At 40.3% G+C, this 22,786-nt stretch overlaps 1 protein-coding gene across 7 annotated transcripts in view; it reads right to left on the bottom strand.

Annotated features, from left to right (window-relative positions):
• The window catches only part of Ddhd1 (DDHD domain containing 1), a 75,883-nt gene that overhangs the window by 22,683 nt on the left and 30,414 nt on the right, over window positions 1–22,786 (bottom strand). For 2 of the 7 annotated variants that reach the window (XM_036198758.1, XM_036198760.1), the window contains exons 2-8: window positions 16,946–17,119; window positions 16,217–16,237; window positions 9,470–9,571; window positions 7,943–8,071; window positions 6,007–6,154; window positions 3,280–3,386; window positions 14–120 (exon numbers count right to left, since the gene is read on the bottom strand). In XM_036198758.1, the coding sequence (XP_036054651.1) occupies window positions 14–120; window positions 3,280–3,386; window positions 6,007–6,154; window positions 7,943–8,071; window positions 9,470–9,571; window positions 16,217–16,237; window positions 16,946–17,119 (788 nt within the window). The remainder of the gene's footprint in view (window positions 1–13; window positions 121–3,279; window positions 3,387–6,006; window positions 6,155–7,942; window positions 8,072–9,469; window positions 9,572–16,216; window positions 16,238–16,945; window positions 17,120–22,786) is intronic. The other 5 variants (XM_036198764.1, XM_036198761.1, XM_036198765.1 and 2 more) reach the window with 3 other exon arrangements.

The raw sequence follows: 22,786 nt of genomic DNA on the forward strand, positions 1-22,786 counted from the left end.
TCATGATACTCACCTCATCCCTATAAAGTGGGCTAGTATAGTACATTATGTCCATCGCACTACTGTTCAGCATGTCCCTCAAGCCGCGCACTTTGTCAGGAGTAATGGAATCAACAGTGTCTACAAGAAAAAACAAACAAACAAAACAAAACAACCAAATCAAACTCAGAGAGGGTTCCAGGTAAAATTACATTTCCCAAAGTTACTTAATATTTAAATATTAAACATTAGTGGGGACCTTTCCTTCTTGCAAAATATCTAAAAAACAAAACAAAACATAAAAAGTAAAAGACAACAAAAAGAAAAGGAACGCTGAAGGATGAAGGCCATTGTCAAATTTTTCGGCTCCATTTACCTTGTCCCTGACTATGCCCACTTGGTACACCGGGGCACTGCTAACAACAAACCAACAATAAATAAGACTTTTCCTATGTTTCATATTTATCTACCCCTGTGAACCAATGGCTCTATGGGCAGGAATTGTCAAAGCATAAATAAACACAAAGGCAAACAACTCAGTGATGTGCTTCAGTAACAGGACAAAGTTGGTGTAACCGTGACAAAAGTCTTACGTACTAAAATGACTGGAGATGTCGAGAAGCATCTGTGTTGCTTAGAGAAGCACAGAGAATGAACACTGCCTGTGAAAGCACAGGAGGGCAAGGGCCTGATGACCTCACTCAAGGACAAGTCACCGCACTGGCTCAGATTATTTATTCACATTTATTCTGTAATTTAGTACAATGTAGTAAAGACTGAAAGGCACCATGATAAAGACTGGGATTCTCCCTCTACTCTGAACGATTCTCCCAAATATTTTCTAAAGTGTTAGCCTTCATGGTAAGCCTTTGGTCCTACTGATGCAAAGCAGACATCACTTTAACCATTTCCCCCAGAGGATAACCAGTTTCTAAGCACATTCAAAGAACAATCCTTCCCCTTCTGGATCGCAATACTGCTCTGCCATGGATCAGGTTCCACATTAGCACAGATGATGAGGTCCGTGCTGTGTTGCACTGGTCTATCTGCCCAGCTCTGTCCAACATTGAAGTGTTTCAACTATGGAAGTGAAATCAAGCCAGCAACTAAGGAGGACATGACTTCGACGCCGTTCCTGGCTATTCTGGCCCTCTGTTCTACAATCATTTACAGTCAGCTCATCAAGTTCTGTGAAAATCTACAGATCAATTTGGGAGTTAGCATCTCTACAATACTCACACTTAATCTGAGAGAATCATCTTTGTATTCAAGTTTTCCTATATTTTAATAGTTCTTATACTTTAAAATCTAAAAATACATATTTAAGTTATTTAAAGTTACACATTTTTTTATAAAGTTGTATATTTAAGCTATTTCTGGGGGCCTTGCATTTTTTGATGTTATTTCTGTTTGTTGCTGGTCTACAGAAAAGCAACTATTTTTACCCATAAATTCTCTATGTCATGACCTTGATAAGCTGGTCAGTTCTAATGACTTTTCTGTATCGTTTTGTGCAGTCTGAGCAGACACCAGGGGACCTGTAGATCAGAACTGGCGCTTTACATTTACTCCTGTTATTTCTTTCTCATGTCTTACTGGGCTGCAAAGATAAGTCCACAGACATTGTTAGTTTCCTTTTATCCTTTCACTGCCCATGAGTACACTGATACTTGCTACAGCATGCTTTTACTTTGAAATTTATACACAGTAAAGCTGAGTGTGAATGTTAACACTTGCACAGTGTTATGCAATGACGGTTGTGATCAGGACACAGAACTGTCCTGACTTCAACGTTTTGCCTCCCTTCCTTAAGTTCCGGCAGGCACTGGCTTGCTCCTGGTGACTGTACTTTTGCTTTGTCCAGTTATATGAATGGAAGCATGAAGTACACAGTCTCTTTCTGGTAGGCTTCTTTCAGTTATCTGAACACCTTCAAAACGATCATCAGTAGGTGATGCCCAGGACTCCAAGGCTCAGGAGGCTAAGGCAGGAAGACTGTGAGTTTCAAGGTCATCTGGGCTACAAAGGTGAGACTGTTTCAAAAACAAACAAGTATCAGGACAATGTAAACTTAGCCAGAATGACAGGCTCTGAGGTTTAGTAAATGTACATTCTTGAAGTTTACCTGGATGAGTCAGAAAAGCCTACAGTGTTAGTGTATGGAACTTTACATATGTACCATTACTGCTGAGACAGCTTCCTTTGGTCACTAGCATTTAGCTACTTTGTGGTGGTTTGAAAGACAATGGCCCCCAAAGAGAGTGGCACTATTAGAAAGTGGCCTTGTTGGAGGCTTGCGTCACTGGGGCTAGGGGTTGGGCTTTGAGGTCTCATATATGCTCAAGATACCGACCAGTGTTGGAGACCACTTCCTGTTGCCTGCAAGTCAAGATGTAGGACACTCTGCCACTTCTCCAGCACAGTGTCTGCCTACATGCAACCACGTCCCACCATGGTGATAATGGATTAAACCTCTGAAAATGTAAGCCACCCCAATTAAATGTTTTTCCTTTATAAGAGTTGCTGTGGTCATGGTGTTTCTTCACAGCAAGAGAAACCCTAATAAGACATACTTACTTCTTAAAAAGCTCATTACAATTTTTGATGCTCATATAATTTTGGAGTACAATGTTCTAGCTGACATTGCTAACTGTGAGACTGTAACACAGACCCAGAAGACTGTGGCTGCACCCAGGGCAGTGTACCACTGTAATGAAGGTAGCTGTCACTGTCACACAGACCTAGATCTCCTTCCTCTACCTCCAAAGCACAAAGGACGCACACACAAACATGCTATTTGTGAAGTCTACATGACAGTCCAAAGACACAAGTCAATTTTGTTAATTTTTAAATCAGCTTTTCCCCCTCAAACATGTTCTTGAATAATTTGGAACAAAAAGTGAATATACTCTAAGACAACAAAAGATTTTGTTCCTGTGGGGTGTGTGTGTGTGTGTGTGTGTGTGTCTGTCCATGTGTGTTCAGCTGGTCTGGAACTTGCTATATCAACCAGGCTAGGCTTGAACTCACAGAGTCCTGCCTGCCTTTATCCTTCCCACCCCTAAGTGTTTGGATTAAAGGCATATTATGCCATTAAACATGGCCAAGATTTTTTTTTTTTTCTTTTCTGGAGCTGAGGACCGAACCCAGGGCCTTGTGCTTGCTAGACAAGCACTCTACCACTGAGCTAAATCCCCAACCCCAAGATTTTGTTCTTAATAAAAATATTTCTAACTGTATATTTACTCTAGAAAAGGTGTGTCATTGGCTAAAATCATTCAATTTCAAAACAAAATATACCTCCATCAAGAGTAAGCTTTGATCGCCATTCAACAGGCAGAAACTCAACATGTGTTGCATGGTTGGAAAAATGCCTTTCTTCTATTTTTCTTGCAGCCTCTCTCATCCTAAAAAAGAAATAAACATAAGAAACACTTGAGAATGACTTCCCGTATTTCCTGGCAGCTCTGTCCAGCTGTGTGCCTTGACTGACACTAAGCAGGTTACACTAGCACAGCTTTGCCTCAGTTACTTTCCTGTGTGTCACTTGGGGCTCCAGACGCCCCCTCGTACATTACATTCTAAATGACACTGCTCTCCAGGGAGGTGAGAGCACAGTGAACACATCCGTGCTCTCGCTCATCTCCACACACCATGCATCCAGTCATGACCTCATTTCATCTCCTTTGAACAACTGTGTTTTTAACTAATACATACTCCATCATTCCCCCACCCCTTCTCTGCAGCTCCTCTCATGTCCCTGTACTCGCTTCTCCTACTCCCTCAATTCAGGGTCTCTTTTCTTCGAACTATTATTGTTACACACATACACACAAATGAGAAATATATAAACACAACCCGCTCAGCCTGTTCAGTCTTGCTTACATATATATAGTTTCAGGTCTGACCACACGGCACCAGATAACCAATGAGGGGCTCATCCTGGGGTGACTAATTTTTTTCTCTCTCTGAAACAGTTAATTGCCTGTGGCTCTTCATCTAGTAATGGGCCGCCATGAGTTTTCCTCATCCATGCTGGCATGTCTGGTGGTGGTGCCACTATTCAGATCTTTTTCAGGCAGCCATACTGTTGAGGTCTCATGGGTGTAGCTTCCTAGTCACAGCTAGAAGACACTGTCTTGCAGAAGACTTCCTGGTCCTCTGGCTCTTGCGATCTTTCTGCCCCCCTTTAACTCTTTATAATGCAAATTTCTTTCTTTTTTAACTTTGAAAATTAAGGTATCAATGACTTACAGCTTTCCTTTTGCCAATTACGTGACTTCTACTACAGATAGGATTTTGATCAGCACAACATAATGAAGATACTCAGAGGTCCACTGTGAACAATTCTCTCATGCTGTCCCTTCAACAGGTACACCTTCCTTTCATGGTTTAAAGCAAATCCCAACTACCACACCTTTTATTTCTTCACACATGCACTGAACTCAGGGTTTTAAATACTTGAGGCAATCGCTTTACCACTGAGTTACAGCTTGCACATGTAAGGTAAATGTTCTTCCACTGAGCTTCATCTCTAGCCATCTTATCTCCAAGGAGCATGTTTTTCTAAAACAACATCTATTCCATATTAAGGTATTGCAATCAAGTAATTTTTAATTTTAGCGAATATGTAGTTCAGCAGCCCCATTTCCCCAACTGACTACAAAAACTATTTCACAATAACATTAAAACATTTTATATTTGTTTATGTTCCAAATACTATAGTTCATTCACTGCAGATGGTAGACATGTCACAACTGTTGTTAGTTTACAGGCTCCCCACCCCCTTACAGCGTTTCCTACAGTCTAATTGCATCCATGTGACGTTATTGTGAATAATAATAACGCGGTTTTCTATTGCACAGCTCTTATAAGGTGGTATGAGATGGTGGGCCGAGCAGGGGTCAGTGAGTTTGCAGACTCCACAGGCTTCAGCCTTTTTGTGTTAGGTTTTGCCTTACTTGTACCTGAAGAAATTAAACTTGTTTTACTAATGATCTCATGGAGGATATGCCAGCAAACCAATTCTCATGGTCCTTGGAATCTAAGCAAAGGATGCATCAGGACATAATTATCATGCCAAGTCATATATGGATCATCATAAAACAAAGTCAGAATTAGAGCTATGAGATGCCTATAAGAGAAAACAAGGGATTGAGAAAACTGAGGGAACCTCCCAGTCTCCAGCACCACCACTACCACATGAGCTGCACAGGATTTTACTTTAAGCCTCGGTGGGCACGATGATCTTCCAGAGTGTAGCAAGCTCCATACCTGCTCATGCAGGTCACCGAGGATCTAATTCCCAGAGTCAAACAACACTTACTTCACGGATGGCAAATTTGACTGGCAGCCTCCAAAGCTGATCAGTGTGCTTTCCACAGTAACTGGCTTGTTCTCCCTACATCAGGACCTGTGCCTCATCAGTTCTGCTTTGTCGGGACCACTGGCAAAGAGCCAGATATAAGGCAGAAACTTTAACCAACACCCCTCCAGCACAGCACTTAACTTCTGGAACACACAAGGCCCCACACACATCCCAATAAGCTCCTAAAGAGGGTTTAGAGTAAAGCTGAGTGCCTGTCAATTAAGGAGATGAACAAACTGCCTTTGTGATAAGTATCCACTGACTTCTGTGTACAATCTAGAGAGTTTCCTCTGGAGCAATTAGTGGGCAGATTATACTGAAAACTGTCAGTTTGAACAATTCTTAATCTTCTCAGAGCTGGACAACTTTGAAGATTCTCAATTTCTGAAGCTCAGAGAGCAACCAACAAACTTAAAACTAGCTCTTTTCCTGCTCTCAACCCTAAATTAACATGTTAATCAAGGCTATTCTTTTTTTTTTTGGCATCACTCCTACAATGGAGGTAAAAGCCACGGATCATCAACATACAGTCACTCTTGGTTTCATCCAGAAACATCAATGGTATTCGAAGAGTTGGCACCAGGAAAACATGGAGTTGAGCCTCTGTGGATCTGCTTTGCCTTAGGCAGAAGCTGGGACTCTGTCTGCAAAGAACTCACATGGCTGTGTTCTTTATAATTCTTCCTTGGTCCATCTTCTGTCCAATGCCATGCACAACAAACACAATATGAGAAGTCTGTGAGGGCTTGTCTTCTAGGGTGGCTTCTTCTACATAACCTCTATGGAGTCTGGTCCCACTACTGGAGGCTGTAGGAAAATTATGGCCCTAAGTTTAGTACTTGGGAAGTTGTATTGTAAAATATGTTTAAAGAAAGAAAAAGTAGTAATGATAAGAATATAAGAAAATATTTCACTGGGTATAGACAGAGAAAATAAAAGTTTGTAAGATAATATCTATTGATTTGACAGACATAACATGAAGTGAATACAATAGAAAAGCCAGAAACCATTAGGAAAATAAAAGGATAAATAGAATATAGAAAAAAAAAAAAACCACATTAAAAAATATACCAGATATGGTGGCACATGCCTTTAATCCTAGCAATTGGGAGGTAGAGGCAGGTTGATCTCTGTGAGTATAAGGCCAGCCTGGACTACACAGTGAGTTCCAGAATAGCCAGGAATATACAGTGAGACCCTGTCTCAAAAAAAAAAAAAAAAAAAAGCTGGGTGGTGGTGGCAGCGGCACACGCCTGTAATCCCAGCACTCGGGAGGCAGAGGCAGGTGGATCTCTGTGAGTTTGAGGCCAGGCCAGCCTGGTCTACAAAGCTAGTCTAGGACAGGCTCCAAAGCTACAGAGAAACCCTGTCTCGAAAAACAAAAACAAACAAACAAAGAAAAGTCAAAGAGAGCTTGTTAGTCAAAAAGTACACACATTCAATTAATGTTTTGAGCTGAAGATGTAAAAAGGTACTCCACAAAATGAATACAACTATCAACATATAAAATATTCAGATACATTTATAACAAATAAATTAAAAGAGTGACAATATTTTATTAGATTTAAAAATGAATTTTCAAACTTATTGAGGATACTCTATCTTCCCTAAACACTCTTTTAAAAAAAATTGTGTGTGTGTGTGTGTGTGTGTGTGTGTGTGTGTGTGTGTGTGAGAGAGAGAGAGAGAGAGAGAGAGAGAGAGAGGAGAGAGAGAGAGAGAGAGAGAGAGAGAGAGAGAGAGAGAGAGGAGAGAGAGAGAGAGAGGGAGACTATATGGGAAGCATGTGCAAGGTCAGGGGACAGCCTCGGGTGTCCGGTACTTACTTTCTACAAAGCAGCCTCTTGCCCTCTGCTGCATGATGCTAGGGTAGCTGGCTCTGAGCTTCCCGGAATGCCGTCTCAGCAAGGACTGCAGATGCATACTATGCATCTAGCTTTTATGTGGCTTCTGAGACTCTGAACTCAGGGCATCACACTTGAGTGGCAAGTGCTTTTTCTCTATGGAGCCACCTCCCTAACCCTTCCTTTTTCTTTAGTAAGACTACTTCAGCAGGGCAGTGGTGGTGATGCACATCTTTAATCTTAGCCCTCGGGAGGCAGAGGCAGCCTGTAGCCAGCCTCAATCTACAGAGTGAGTTCCAGGACAGCCAAGGCTATCACACAGAGAAACCCTGTCTCAAAATCCTCCCCCAACCCCCGCCCCCCAAAAATCCCTAGAATAAATAAATAAATAAAGACTACTTTAAATTGCAAAAGGCCAAGAAGCAATTCCTTTAGCAAAACTCTCCGAAGAGTTGTGTTGTTTTCCACAACCACTACCCCCCTCCACTGAAAATGAATCTATGACAATACGGCTTCTGTCCCAGCAATTCCAGTCCCAAACCCACCGTCCCTGAAGACTCTTCCAGCCTCCCCTCCCTTAGGCCATGTACCAAGTGCCATGTTCAGGTTTCATGTCTCAACGTAGATTGCTTCCACATAGTAAGTTTTGCTCAACAGGGTTCTTGTCACCTACTTTAACTTCTACTTAAAAACACATTAAAAACAAATACGAGTTCTAGACTTTTGAGAGCGCGGCGACATGTAACAGTACCTTTAGAAAACCCCAGTTTCTGGGTTACGGTCCTTGCGATCTTGGACGTTGTGGCGTCACTGTAGAGATAGACCTCATCCATACTGTGCCAATCCACATGATTCCGACTCAGTTTGAAACTATGAACAGCTGTTGTACAAAAGAGAGGAGTTTCAAGTTCGCCAAGACGGATTTTCTTTGTGTAGAAAATCCTAACACTCAGGTTTCTGAATCACCATTACCTAACTCAGATACCATGTGCTTTAGTTCAGTGGAGAATATTTCATTAAAACCATCTGTCACATAAGTAATACACAGACCTTTATAAGAGGTCAGTAATGCTACGAGGAACAGCAGAGTGACTGGCAATGACTACATGATATCGACCCCTTGGATGTAGGTGAAATGGCTTTTGATTATGAAGGAGTTGTATCCCCAGGGGTATGGCTCCTCTTTTTGAGGGGTACACACCTATTTAAAAGTTTTCAATAGCTCTGACATAGAAACTTAAGTTCTAACTCCTTCTGTTGATTTTATTAAAAATATTAAGATATGTAAAAATTTCACTCAATGCAAAACAAAAAAGAGACCGATTTGCTCAAAAAACTAGTGATTGGCAGGGTACATCTGCTTTACCTAAAGAGTTGTTATTTTTTATTTTTTTTTTAGAGATTTATTTATTATGTATGCAACATGTATAACTGCAGGCCAGAAGAGGGCGCCAGATCTCATTACAGATGGTTGTGAGCCACCATGTGGTTGCTGGGAATTGAACTCAGGACCTCTGGAAGAGCAGTCAGTGCTCTTAACCTCTAAGCTATCTCTCCAGCCCCTAAAGAGTTCTTTTAAGAATTAAGAATACATTCTGTGTAAGATGGTATACTCCTGGTCAAGACTATAAGACATGCTGAAGTAGCGTGTTCCCCATGAGAAGACATAACACACTACAAGAAAAATCTAGTTCTTAAATTAACAAATAACTTAGTTTTATGAAAACCAATTATTTTTACTTACCTCTCAGGATATGTTAATGACTTGTACACGTGTGTGCGTGTGCGTGTGCGTGTGTGTGTTGTGAATGTATCTCTCACAGGACTAAGATTCAATTAACACAACACACACAAACAGCTTTAGTTCCACAGAATGCAACCACAGGCTCAGACTTTTAATTTAAAAGCTTTTTATAAATTAAAAGGGTTTAATAACTTTTGCAAGGGCTTAATAACCATTTACAAAACAAATTATAGTTAATATAGTTCTGAGCCCCGTATGTTTAAAAGACTGAAACTATATGATCAAATATTTAAAGTATAAATCTAGCCAAACTTTGTTCCTCTGCAAATCATTTATATATTGTCTTAAAGTGGAAGAGCCTAATATTCAAACATCTTAATGGAATACAGCTTATATATATATATATGTATAATAATGTAAAACTAAGGCAAACAGCGCAACAGAGACAGCTTTAGAAAAAACTAGTACTTCTAAGCTTTAAGCACAACTGCACTACAGCTGGCGTGAGCTACAGAGAAACTACGGTTACTGTACCTTGGGAACGCTTTCGCTTAAGACCTGTCGCTTCTGCACTCTCCTTATATCCTCTCCATTTGAACAGAGAAGGGAGGGTGAAGGGAGGGAGGTGGTAGACAACTAAGAAAGCAAAAACACTGAGCTTCAAAGTACATCTAAGTGAGTTTTTCTATTTAGCCTCTTCCTTTTAGTCTTAACTTTTAAAAACTACATTTGACAAACATTATTCCAAATGCTTTTTAAAATATAATATCTAGCTAAAAATCGATAAGACAAAAATTAGTTTAATGTCTGTCAAATATATGTTCTACTTGTATTGAAAGGAACAAAGGCAAATAATATCTAAATTTATCAGTGACAGACAATTACATGATCCTTATTTAATTCCTTTGCATAGCTACAAGAAACGCATGGCATTTTCAAATGATAAGAGATTTATAAACTCTATCTTAATTTGTGATGACACAGCTAAGAGGTGATACACAATTTGAGAATACAACCATATTTTAAACAGCTAATTCAGCTCCCCTGAGATACCATAGTATACAGGTCCACTGAATGCTCTCTATACTAAGGTATGTTGGCTTTAAGATTCTTTTTTTTTTCTCCTAGAGCTAAGGACCAAACCCAGGGCCTTACTCTACCACTGAGCTAAATCCCCAACCCCGGCTTTAAGATTCTTTAAAAGCAAGGCTTCCTATCTCAACCGAGAAAGTTGTTAAAAGACTTAAAAGTGAAAAATTTTCTAAGAAAATCACACTGGAGGCTCACTTTTCAACTATCCCTTTTGGAAAGATTAATGATAACATAACAAAAATAATCTCATTAGAAAAACATACGCTGTGCTATCTTGTAGGCATTAAGCAGACAGCACAGAAAAGCTAGGCACAGACTGGAGATTTGACAAATCAGTAGATAACCTTAAAGCCAACATGTTCCTTGTTGAATTTGCTAGTTATATATTGCTGATAACATTCCTTATATTTAAGTAATTATTCAGTATACTTGAAACTAAATTTTATAAATCAGTTTAGTACGTCATGTAATTATTTTTATGATTTAGCTAAAATTTATGTTTTAATACATTCAATTTTCACCCTCACTCCGTTCTACATGAATTTGACATTCAAAAGTTAAATACTGCTCAAATGAAAAAAAAAACTTTAATTTCTGTTGTATATACAATCGAAGTATATGCAAATATTTATGCAATAAGGGTTTTTGGGGAATTCTTACAAAGCATTAACTACAGCTACACATGAGATTACTACACCTACATGCAATTAGATGGCTTTAGGACTATAAACCAGGGCTATCGCTGGGTGACAGCAGCACTATAGAAGGCCTCGGACACAGGAAAAAGGACAGGGAAGCAGGCTTCTCCCTGCCCATGCTCCTTCCTGTGCCTTCTGGCCAGTCAGGAGCAGAGGTGTGCTTAGGCCAGCAAAGGCGTCAAGCCACATAAGCTAGGAAAAGCTGCTAACACAGCTAAGGGGTCAGACTAATACAAACTTGTAATTCACTACAGAAAGAAACAAAGACTAGATTTTGTAGGTCCAGTGGTAAAACAAACCAGAACCAAATCCCCCAGTTACCCAAAAGAGCTCTCAGGACACATATAGGCCACCTGACATTATAAAATTCTGTAAGCACTTTCAGAAAAGCTGGTCAGACACAATAACGAACTCTTGCCTTTTAAAAACAACAGCTTAACTCTACGAAGATAAACAAACACCATTACAAAGCTTTTTGCTCCCAACAGAAAATTGCATTTATTTGAAACATTTTTATAAAGTTAAATGGTTATGTTTTTTTTTACCTTTACATCTTATTTTCATTTGAAAATCATTTGCTAGGGAGCTTAATTCTTTGAAGCCCAAACACAGAATTACAGGTATTACTTTTCACAGAAGAAACCCTTTACAAACTAGAGATTACTCACCGGTAAAGAAGGCTTAGGTTCTAGGCATTTCTATTTTCTTTTGTTAAAATACATTTTGTTAAAAATAAAGTTTAGTAGTTCCTATGCACTATTACAAAAGTATTCATATATTCCCAGTACAACTGAAGGTGCGGGGGGATGTAAGTTGATAACATTAAGTAAGACGTTTACATATTAAAGTCTTGTTCGGTAATGAAAAAAGACTGAAATGTTAAATTATTTAGAATAATTTTCTCACTAATTAATCTCTCAAAGAAACTTTCTTCACCATGTAACTCTGAATACAGTAAGTTTATAAAAAAATGAATAGGATAATAATTCCTACAAGAGGATACACAACTACTATTTCCTTTATGAAAGCCAATTGTCTGGAAAACCAGTGCTCTTCTTTTAGATGGCGGCTTGCCCAGGCTGCCTCAAATGATCCCTTGCTGTTTCCTTCCAAGCAATCAGAGTCCAGATATGTCCCATGATGCCTAGCATTGATCTGGAAAATTCTTTCTCTCAGGGAAAGCAGGTGGCCTTGTGCATCTCAAACTTGCTAAGTACAACCAAACTTAAGCATTCTTTCTTGGACCTTGGGCAAATTAATTTAAACAACTGATAAAAAATATTAATCATAAAGTCACAATCCCAAACTAGAAGATGGGACTCTTCAGTCACCAAAGACAGGGGAGAAAGCTGGTTCAAGGGCCAGAACACCTCCACTTCATCTGTCTCTTTCTTTTGAGATAGGGTCTCACTATGTAGCCCTTGCTGGCTTGGCACAGGATCTGTAGACCAGGCTATCCTCAAACTCTTGGATTTTCTGTCCTAGGACCCCATCCAGAATACCAGGTTATGAAGTCTGAACAAAGTGGGAACATCTTACTTGTTACATGGCAGAAAAGCTCTCATCTCGTTTGTCTTACGTTTCTTTTACTACAAAATCGAGGTTGTGCATTTTGTGGCCAGAGTGATGCACAATATTAACACATTTAGGTCAACTTTTAAAAACTACTGTATATGCTTGGATAAACTGTAAGGGAATGAAACAACAATTGAGCACTAAATGTGTTTACAAATTTGTTTTGTTTTGTTTTTTGAGCCAAGGTACCCTGTCTCGGTAGTTTCTCTGTATAGCCTGGGAATTTGCTCTGCAGACCAGGCTGTCTTCAAACTTAGAGATCCACCTGTTCCTGCCTCCTGAATGCTGGGATTAAAGGCATGTGCCACCACTACCTGGCAAGAATTACTAATTTGAAGGCACAATTTTATTTATATTAGTTATCTTAAGTAAATGGATGGGCTCAGATTAGTTACTGTGTTAGATAAAAATTTCCTAGCCTTGGGGTTGGAGAGAAGGCTCAGTGGTTGAGAGTGCTTACTGCCCTTGCAGAGGACCTGAGTTCGGTTCCCAGCACCCAAATGGCAGCCTTTTCTGACCTGGTTGGGCACACAGGTGGTACACATTGTTGGTTAAATCAGCGCTGCTCATGGCTGGCCGCTGCCTGTGGCAGCCATGCCGACAAAGAAGTGTGCTGGTTGGCAGAAGAATCACCAGCCATAGTTACCTTTCTAGAGCTTTATTGGGAGAGAAAGGGAGAGAGGGAGGGAGGGAGGGAGAGAGGGAGGGGGAGAGGAGGGAGAGAGAGAGAGAGAGAGAGAGAGAGAGAGAGAGAGAGAAAGGCAGAGAAACAGGGAAGAGAGTGGAAAGAGAAAAGGGAGGCACAGGGCCCACCCACTTTTTAGGCTGGGCTGCCGTCCCAGGCTGATGACGTAATTAAGGACAGAATCCTTACACAAATACACTCAGCCACACCATACAGATACCCCCCCCCCCCCATTAAATGAGGTAGGAGAGTATTTTCATTTTAGTTCTCAGAGAATTAAGTTTCAAGGATCTAAGTCACAAAGCAGGTTATCTTTATTTAGATATAGCAGACTTCCATCAATCTAGTTCAATGTTTATCTTCAGATCAGTATGAAAATCTAAAGGAGGTAAAAACTTACAACATATCCACTCCATCTGTGGCCACACTTAGACTAAACAGACATGGTCAAAAAGTGGGGAGTAGTATCTTATTTTAATGCTCCCGAAGGCAAGAACTTAGTTTCTTTGGGACTCCATAAAATACTAATAACGAGTTCCGGCTTCTAGTATTTTTAAACATTTGTATTTACTGGACGAGGCTCTTCAGACAGCCTGTTGTGAACTGCATGGCACTTTCCTCCAACTGTCTGGATCCACTGCCCACTGTCCCACTCAGCACTCACAGTCTGCTCACCATCCTGCTGGCTCTCTCTGCTCTAAGATACCCTGACAACTCCATGGCTGGATGCCTTCATATTTCTCCCACAAAAGTGCCTAGCAGAACCAGGAGGAATTGACAATCTTTCCAAGGGAAGAGCCAAAGCTTTATCACCATACGTGAAAATATTTAGTTGAAAAGGGTATTTTTCACACCAAAAAGAGTGAAATAGAAAATTTTAGAAGTTTAGAAAGAAAGAGGAAATAATCAGGAGTTTATATATTTTTGTTAAATGTTTTCAGTTTGAGTTATTTTCCCCAAGTGGTGGCTTTTTGGAGAGTAAATGTTGTTTCTATAATATCACTGTAAAATACACTACCAAATTTCCCATGATCTTCAAAGTTAAGTGTCACACCTTCACCTCTGGGTATATATTTATCATAACACCAGCTAATAGATGAAAGGACTGAGAATTACTGAACTAACAATATGATAAATCTTTATCTACATATCACAATTCAACTAACATTCTCATCACAAACCGGAGTGGTGGTATATGCTTGTAATCTTAGCACTTGGGTGGTTAGAGGTTAAGAGGTTATATACTCAACCACATACAGAGTCAAGGCCAGTTGGGACTACATGACACTGTCTCAAAAATAAATAAATAAATAAATAAGGACCAGGTCAACAACAAAAATAAAAATCTGTGAGGCAGGGTGGCACATACCTTTAAACCCATTACCCAAGGCAGAGGCAGGTGGATCTCTGTGAGTTCGAGGCCAGCCTAGTCTACAAGGGCTACACAGAGGGACCCTGCCTTAAAAGACTAAATAAATAAACAAAACACATATATAAATAAAAATTTCTTCTAATGAATGCTAAGGAATCACTTTAAAATTATGACAATGTAATACATTATTTCTTTTTTTCTTTCCGCTCTTTCTCTCCCTTTTGACGTAGCTCTGATTATCCTGGAACTTGCTATATAGACTAGGCTGACTTTGAACTCACGAGGGCTGGGATTAAAGGTGTGTACCACGATGCCCAGATGAACATGTTATTTCTAATTAGAATTTCATGTGGATCCTTAAAGAAACCAAACAATGTTGTTCACTAGTTGAGATTTAACCCCCTCCAACACACACAGAGAAAAAACTACTCTTACTCTTTTTTTTTTTTTTCTTTCAGTTATTTTATTTTATTTTATTTTTTTCCAGAGCCGAGGACCAAACCCAGGGCCTTGCACTTGCTAGGCAAGCACTCTACCACTGAACTAAATCCCCAACCCTGAAAAACCTACTCTTACAAATAAACTGTGTTCTTTTTTTTTTAACCCCATAAACAGGGTTTCTCTGTGTAGACCCAGTAGCCCTGGAACTCACACTGTAGCCCAGGCTGGCCTTGAACTCACAGAGATCGACCTGTCTTTGTCTCCCAAGTGCTGGGATTAAAGGCGTGCACCACCACTATACAGCATAAACTGTGTTCTTATGAATATTAAGTTTGGGCACTTTGTAGAAGGCTGAAGTATTTGTTACATTTAATATTTAGGAAGGGAGCAGAATATAGAGTTGACATGAAAATGAATTTTATTGTGAATAAGATTCTAAACCAGTGGGATGCAGGGATGACAGTTGATAACTCCACAAAAGGGGAAGAACAGTATGAGGAAGGGGCAACTTCCTCCTAGTTTGCATATTCTCCTCCCTTCCTCCAAGCTCCGGGGTTTCAAGCACTAACAGTAAGGAATTGAGGTGACAAAAACTATGTTTGTTATAGGAATTGCTATTTTTGAGGTAGAAAACTTAAGGAAGAAAAACGTTCTCAAACTGCTCTCTAATAGCAATGTTTTATGCTAAAGTTTCTGTGATTCATACACTGAAGTAGGTCTGTGGTGATTCTGGTCATAGTGGTAAGAGATTTCCTCCCTTAACTTGAAATAAATTTTCAATTCTTGCTGCACAGAGCGCAATACTATTTCTCTAGTTATTAAAATCTTACCTGCAGGCATTGGCAGCCACAGCTCTTACAGAGACCTACTTTGTCTACACTGATGGGTAAAACCTTAGCCTAAATCTACAGCAAAATACAGATATACTTGAGTCTACAGATTAATAAAATGAGATAATGTATTTAAAACTCAGAGTATGGTATCTGCCAATTGTAAAGCATCACATAATGATGGATTTCACTGGAAAGTTATCAGTTAACCAGACTTAACTGAGTAGACACAGGAGCTAAGGTAGTGACTGTTATAGCTTCTTTTCTTGTGACTAATGTGTGCTTATGTGTGTTCAGTGACATGACAGACAGTTAAGAACAGAAGCAGAGAGGAAAACAATGGACCACAAGAGAAGAAACTGGATCAAGGTCTGAAGACAGTGAAGAACTACATTCTGTGAATCACCTGATCAATACTTGGCTTCTGGCCTTTAGAGAGGTTTTATAGGGAAAGGAAAAGGATGACCCAAGTCATACTTCATCTGGGTTCAACAGGGCTTGCCAAAAACCTCCCAAACACAGGCAAGCACAGAGGAAGAAACACTCTAAGTATCTATACAGTCTAAGCTACCTGGACATTGTACTCACCAGAATAGTTGATCCCACTGCCTGCATTAAATGGAATAATAGAAGGATTTTTAACTTTACCACATATTTTGAGGTTTATTCAAGATTCAGACACATACTGAAAACATGGCAATCTTGGCTATTATATAACATTCTAACCCGTTGAAACATATTTACTTGCTGAGTAAGGAACTCTATGAAGAATGTTTTAAATTAAAAACTGGTATTTATCTTCCAAAGAGAGTTAAAAGACACACAAAAGCAATGCTGACTTTTAAAACTCATGAAGAGAATCAATATTAAAATACTAATAAAAGTGTTTTTTAAATATAACAGCAAGGATTTTTTTTAAAAGTAAGTTCTATTTTCAGTGATAACTCAAATTACCCTAAATGACTAACTTGGAGTATAATATAAACAATTTGTACCAATATTATATATTCTGTTAATACCATGCAATAAAACCTATGTTCTAAGTAAAATAATCCAGAAATTCATAGTAACTTTAAATTCTAGAATAGTAAAGTATTTTAAAAAACCAAATTTTAGAGCTAGGGGATATAGTTTAGGGGTAGAACACTTGCCTAGTATGCATAAGGCCTGATCCCTAGCACCTCAAATAATGTCAAATTTAATAAATTCTAACCCCTCCTGAGTTACCTGTTACCAAATTTACCAACTACTCTATGAATCATCAATTGCTTACTTACTTTTACAGAACATATTAAATGTATTAACTGGTCATCTTACCATCTTTTCCATCTATGGATTTTGACACTTCAATATCAAAGTTTTCTTGCATCTGCTGACCTCTAAAACAACTGAGATGTTCTTGCTCAATTAAATTACTTTCTTCTTCTTCTAGAGGCTGCCAAGTCCCATCAATAAACCACTGTCCACGCATTACTGGTATTTTATCAGCTTCTGAAAAAGAGACATCACAAGGTCAGCATCTCAAAAGGAGACTGAGCTACAATTTTACATTTTACTATTGTGATTCTCCAAACAGACTTTAGTGACCCAATATAATCATTTAAGGTAGAAATAAATCCAGATTTCAAACCAGGGATTAATTTTCCTGTTCATTTCCGTCAAGGTCTCACTCTGGAGCCTTGGCTGGCCTGGAACTCACTGGGTGGGCCGGGCTGGCTTCATGCTTGCAGCTACACTCTGACCTCTGCCTCTTGAGTGCTAGGTTGGCAAGTGTGAGACACTACACCTGGCTAGAGTATTTTACAGATATCAAGACTAAATTATACTATACACTACACCATTCAGAAGAGAGATGAGCAACTATCTATACCTTTGAGATCCTAAACCCAAAACTGGAGGTTAAAGGCTTTACTGTAAGACTCTGTTGGTAGTTCAAAAGTCTTTATGGTAGTCCGAACGCAACTGGCACCCATAATCTCATAGGGAGCAGTACTATTGGGAGGTGTGCGTGTGGCTTTACTCAAGTGGGTGTGGCCTTGTTGGAGGAAGTGTGTCTCTGTGGGGGCGGGCTTTGAGGTTTCCTATGCTGAGGATACCACCCAGTTTCTCGGTTGACTTCCTGTTGCTTGCAAGTCAAGAGGTAGCCAGCACCGTTTTTGTCTGCACACTGCCATGCTCCCCACCATGATGATAATGGACTGAACCTCTGAAACTGTAAGGCACCCCAATTAAATGTTTTCTTTGATAAGAGCTGCAGTGATGCCAGGCCACGGTGGCACACACCTTTAATCTCAGCACTGGGGAGGCAGAGCCAGGCGGATCTACAGAGCGAGATCCAGGACAGGCACCGAAACTACATGAAAAAACCCTGTCTTGAAACCCCCCCCCCCCCCGAAAAAAAGAGTTGCAGTGGTCATGTGTCTCTTCACAGCAACAGAAACGCCAACGAAGACAACTTATATTAAGGTGATATCCCAGATGCAGTGTTTAAAACTGTACATGCAAGGCTGAGCTTTTTAGGGCATGTTGGAATACATGTGTTTCCAGGTGGAACACAAGGAAAAACAATAAGGCAATTATAGTAAATTTTTCATCCATTTAGTAAAAATAAATAAATAAATAAATAAATTGAGTAACATTTTTTAAAAATAAAATACTGTTACCAGAAGCCTAAGACGTTTGTTTATTTTAAATAAACCAAACTAGTAGTCATCTTGAATCCTAAAAATGCTTACAAAAAAAGCAAACACAGGGCTACAAGCACTATAGAGGCAGAGTACTTGCAGAAAACACACCAGGTCCTCAGTTCAACTCTCAACACTACCAAAAAATAAAAACAAAGCAAATAATGACTGTCCCCTCAAAAACAACAGCAAAAGAAATCAACCAGAATTAAACTAACATCACCCTAAAAGTAGAAGCAAAATGAAACACAACACCACACACACACACACACACACACATGAAATAATCTACAGGCAACACAAAAATATACCTTAAACTTTTCAATAGTCCCATTTTTAGTCATAACAACACAGCTAATTTGAAATTGTAGGCTCTGATGAATGTATTAGCTTTGTCAATGTCATTAATGTATAAACTGATGTCATGGTATGGTTAGGTCTTACTGTGCATAAAAGAGGGAAACCATTCATGAGGAAAAAAACCAGCCAGCGGCATCTAAAGGAGTCCAGAGCAGGACAGAGAAAGAAGTAGACAGCCAGGGCTATCTGCAGGAGGGGAGAACATCAGGGGACAGAGGCTGGAGAAAGCAGAGAGCATAGCAAGGGCTGAGACCAGCGAGAATAGCTGGGTTATAAGGAGGATGAAGGGGTGGCAGGAGACTGGTTTGGGAGCTTTGAAATGTATAACACCTACTTGTGAATAGAGATTGAGGGAGCCTGGAGGCTGCCACTGACCTTGGTATACTGATAGGCATCACAGCTATGCTAATTAGACCTTGATATGCTGATAGGGCCACAAGTATATGTTAATTGGACAGCCAAATGTCCCTGCTGCCAGAGGTAAGGGAAAGGGCTCCTTTTGGCAAGCTTCACAAGTTCCTGAAGAATGCTGGCTTTATTTAACCACCAGAGAGCCTTCCATAGTCCAGACTGACTTCATTTCTAGATATTTGGACTGCTGTCTGGAGTTTGGGGAATTGGAGTGTCCTTTGGACTTGAAAATTGGGACTTAGAGCTTTAGCACAAAAGGGGTACAGACATAAAAAACAAACAAACAAACAAGCAAATAAACAACTTCTATAATTATAAATTTCAATTAGGAACTACTGATACCTTTTCTCTTAAAAGAAAAAAAGACACAAACCACTCAAGTGTATGTGAGTAACCCTAACACTGAGCTGAGCTGATCTCAAAATATCAGTTCTCCCAAGTTCAAGACAACGGAACAAAACAGCTGACTCTGGGCTTGGGCAAGAAATATGTCAGATTATCTTATGTGTTTCATTCTACCAGACTTGTACTACAATGTGTTTAAAAGTTTGTTATTCGTCTTGTGTTTTTTGAAATAAGGTCTTCTTGTGTAGCCCTGGCTGGCCCAGGCAGGTCTTGAACTTGGAGTGTTAGAATCCCAGCACCCCGGCTCCTATATGTCTTCTTCTAATGCTCTACAGAAACTCTGTGCACTGCCATACTTGCTGTGTTAGGAGACACACTGAAAACAGAGCTTCACAAGCTATGGCTTTCACACTGTTATGTTTATTGGGGAGGGTGGAGGCTTGACTTTTACTTTTGCTATGGAGGCTGAAACCGGATCTCTTCTCTCCATTAGGTGTGGTAGCTGCACATCCCTTTTGTATCACTGTGCTCTACATGCGCCTCAAATATAGTGAAGAATTGGGTTTTGCAGAAAGAGCCATGTAAGGTTTTCTTTTTAATAAGACAACGTTTACTGACATGATTAATATAGCTGAACTCAACTCTTTGTTCTTTTGTAATTATCCTTTATTTTTCAAACTTTCTCTGTGTAGCATTTCTGCCCTCCATATTAGGAAGACTGAGAAAGTGTGTTTCTCATTCCAGAAGTTATCTCCTCCCCTCCTCCTCCTCCTCCTTCTTTTCTCTCTCTTTCTCTCTCTCTCTCTCTCTGTGTGTGTGTTATTGTAAATCTTTTTTTCCTTAAACTTTTTACTATTTGGTCAGTCTCTTTTAAATGGTATTTATGACTCCTACTTACTATACATGCAATAGGTTACTACTATTTTCTCTTTGTTTGGACATGCAATTACACTTATGTTTCCAACACTGTTTTTCTTTTTCTTGGATTTACATTAAAATATAATTGTTTGTGGTATGCATCTTCTGAATTCCTATATGTCCAATCTGTTCACCTGATACTGGAAGGGCAGGTTAGCCAGCTCAAGTCCTAAAAGTGCTCCTGTATCAAGCCTTCCTGGGACATGGTTCTAATTTTATTAGTAATGTGACCTTTTCCCCCTTTTGGGTCCAGAAAGAAACAACTGACCTTTGAAGTCTAATGTCACCAGGGTGACTCAGAGCTGTTCTGGTCTTCCGAGGTGGCTGTTCTAGAGTCTTGGGAGACCCCGGTGGTGCATGTCAGTGTTCCATCCAGTCTGTGTGGCATCGGGTACTTTCTAAGTCCCCCATCCTTGCTCTTGCAGCATACTTTCCTGCTCCTGGTTATTTACCTTTTCATCAATGGCCGTTACTAAGTTTTGAATTTACTCTCCCGTGGATAGCTTGTAGTTAATGTATTATCTTTCCTTCAACTTTGTCTTGGGTTTCTATGCTGTGATAAACATGATCAGAAGCAACTGGGGAAGAAAGGGTTTATCTCTTCTTACAGCTTACAGTTAGTTCATCGGGAAGGAACTCTGGGCGACACATACTGCCTTGCTCTCCATGGCTTGCTCAGCTTGCTTTCTTAAACAACCCAGGGCACCTACTCAGTGGTGGCTCTGCCCACAGTGGGCAGGGCCTAACCACATGAATCATTAATAAAGAGAATGCCTTAGAGCCTTGTCTACAGCCTAAACAGATGCTGGCACTTCTCAGCTAAAGTCCCCTCCTCCCTGACCTATGTAGGGTGTTCAAGCTGACGAACACCAGCCAGCGCAGACTTCTTTCCCAAGTTCAATACAACCTTGCTGCACTTCTTCCTGCCTCTGTTTTGTCCTGGCCTTGGAATGTCTGCCCTAAGTGGCTCTTGCTTTGCCCTTCTCCTTCCATACCCCAAGCCCAGCCTTAGCTTCCCCTCCTCTTCCTCCTTTACTAATCCCTGGCCTGCACTGGGATTCAGCAGCTGGTGTTGGACATTTTCTCTGTATGGATAACTTTTCTTGATGCTTTAAGTGGTCAAACTTATTTTTATTTTTATCTGACATTTTCATCCACGAGTACTGTATTTTCATTTCAACCATATCCTCTCCCTGTTCAAGCCCTCTCAACTTCATGACCTGTTTATCATTGTTACACACACACACACACACACACACACACACACACACACACACACACACACACGCGCACACACTCACCCATGCACTCACAATTTGCTGAGTTCATGTAGCATTACTCATATGGACAGATGTGTAGGGCTGACTGTTTGGAACTAGATAATCTATCAGGGGTCTGGCTGAAGATGAATTCAAACCTCTCAGCAGCCAGTAATTGCCTGCGGCTCTCCATTTAGAGGTGGGGCCTTTTGAAGTTTCCCCCATCCACCCTGGGATCTGTGGTAAGTCTGTCTGTGCTTTTTGCTAAACTCTTTTCCCACTTCTTTCTTTTGTCTTAGGCCTCTGTGTGCCCACTCTGCACTCACAGGTTTATAACAGTGACAGTGACTGCTGTAATTTGCTTTCTTGCTGCAGGCCACAGGAATATATCATAAGAACTCAGCTGGTTATGGCAAAGTCACTACCTGGAGGAATCAGGGAATTCCTCCAGAGGAAGCCAAATCCCAAGGAGTTTTTGGTGTTACTTGGCTTGTTATATATCAGCTGTGTTCTGTTATGAAAATCCTGTGTGCCTTCATAGTTTTCCCAATTGACTTTTCCCTAAGAAGGGCTATCAGTGTAGCCTGATCACTCTCTGGATATACACATTCCAGGAATTGGGAGAACAGCCTCAGGAAAGGCTTCCTTTGGAATCAGACATTTCCCTTAGCCACTTTCAAGGACTACAGGAAGCACCACCCAGGTGGGCGCCCAACTTCCGAGGACTAACAGTAACAGCCCACATTCGAGTCTCCTGACTTAACATAAACTCCACAAGGAGACACCGCCGAGGTGGATGCCCAACTTTCAAGGACTAACAGTGATAGCAGCCCACATAAAACTCTCCTGACTTAAGGTGAATTCCAGAAGGGGACACCGCCTCGGTCAGGTGGACATTAAGTAATAGCTTTATACATTTTAGCTCAGACCCTCCCTTCTTATACCGGGACTTCCAGGGCATGGGATGGAGAAGAGAAAAGAGAATGGAAGAACTAGATGGGTAAGAACTTGAAAGGAACAAACTGAGATGGGGAAGAACCAGATTGAAGGGCTAGAAGAGAGTACTAGAGGAACGAGATGGGAAATGAGGAAGAGCCAGATAGGGAAGAACAAGATGAGGAAGAATAAGATGAGAGAGGAGGAGATGGGAGAGGAGCTGACAGGGGAAAGAACTAGATGGA

Source organism: Onychomys torridus, chromosome 9 (assembly GCF_903995425.1).
Source record: "Onychomys torridus chromosome 9, mOncTor1.1, whole genome shotgun sequence".
Lineage (NCBI taxonomy): Eukaryota > Metazoa > Chordata > Mammalia > Rodentia > Cricetidae > Onychomys > Onychomys torridus.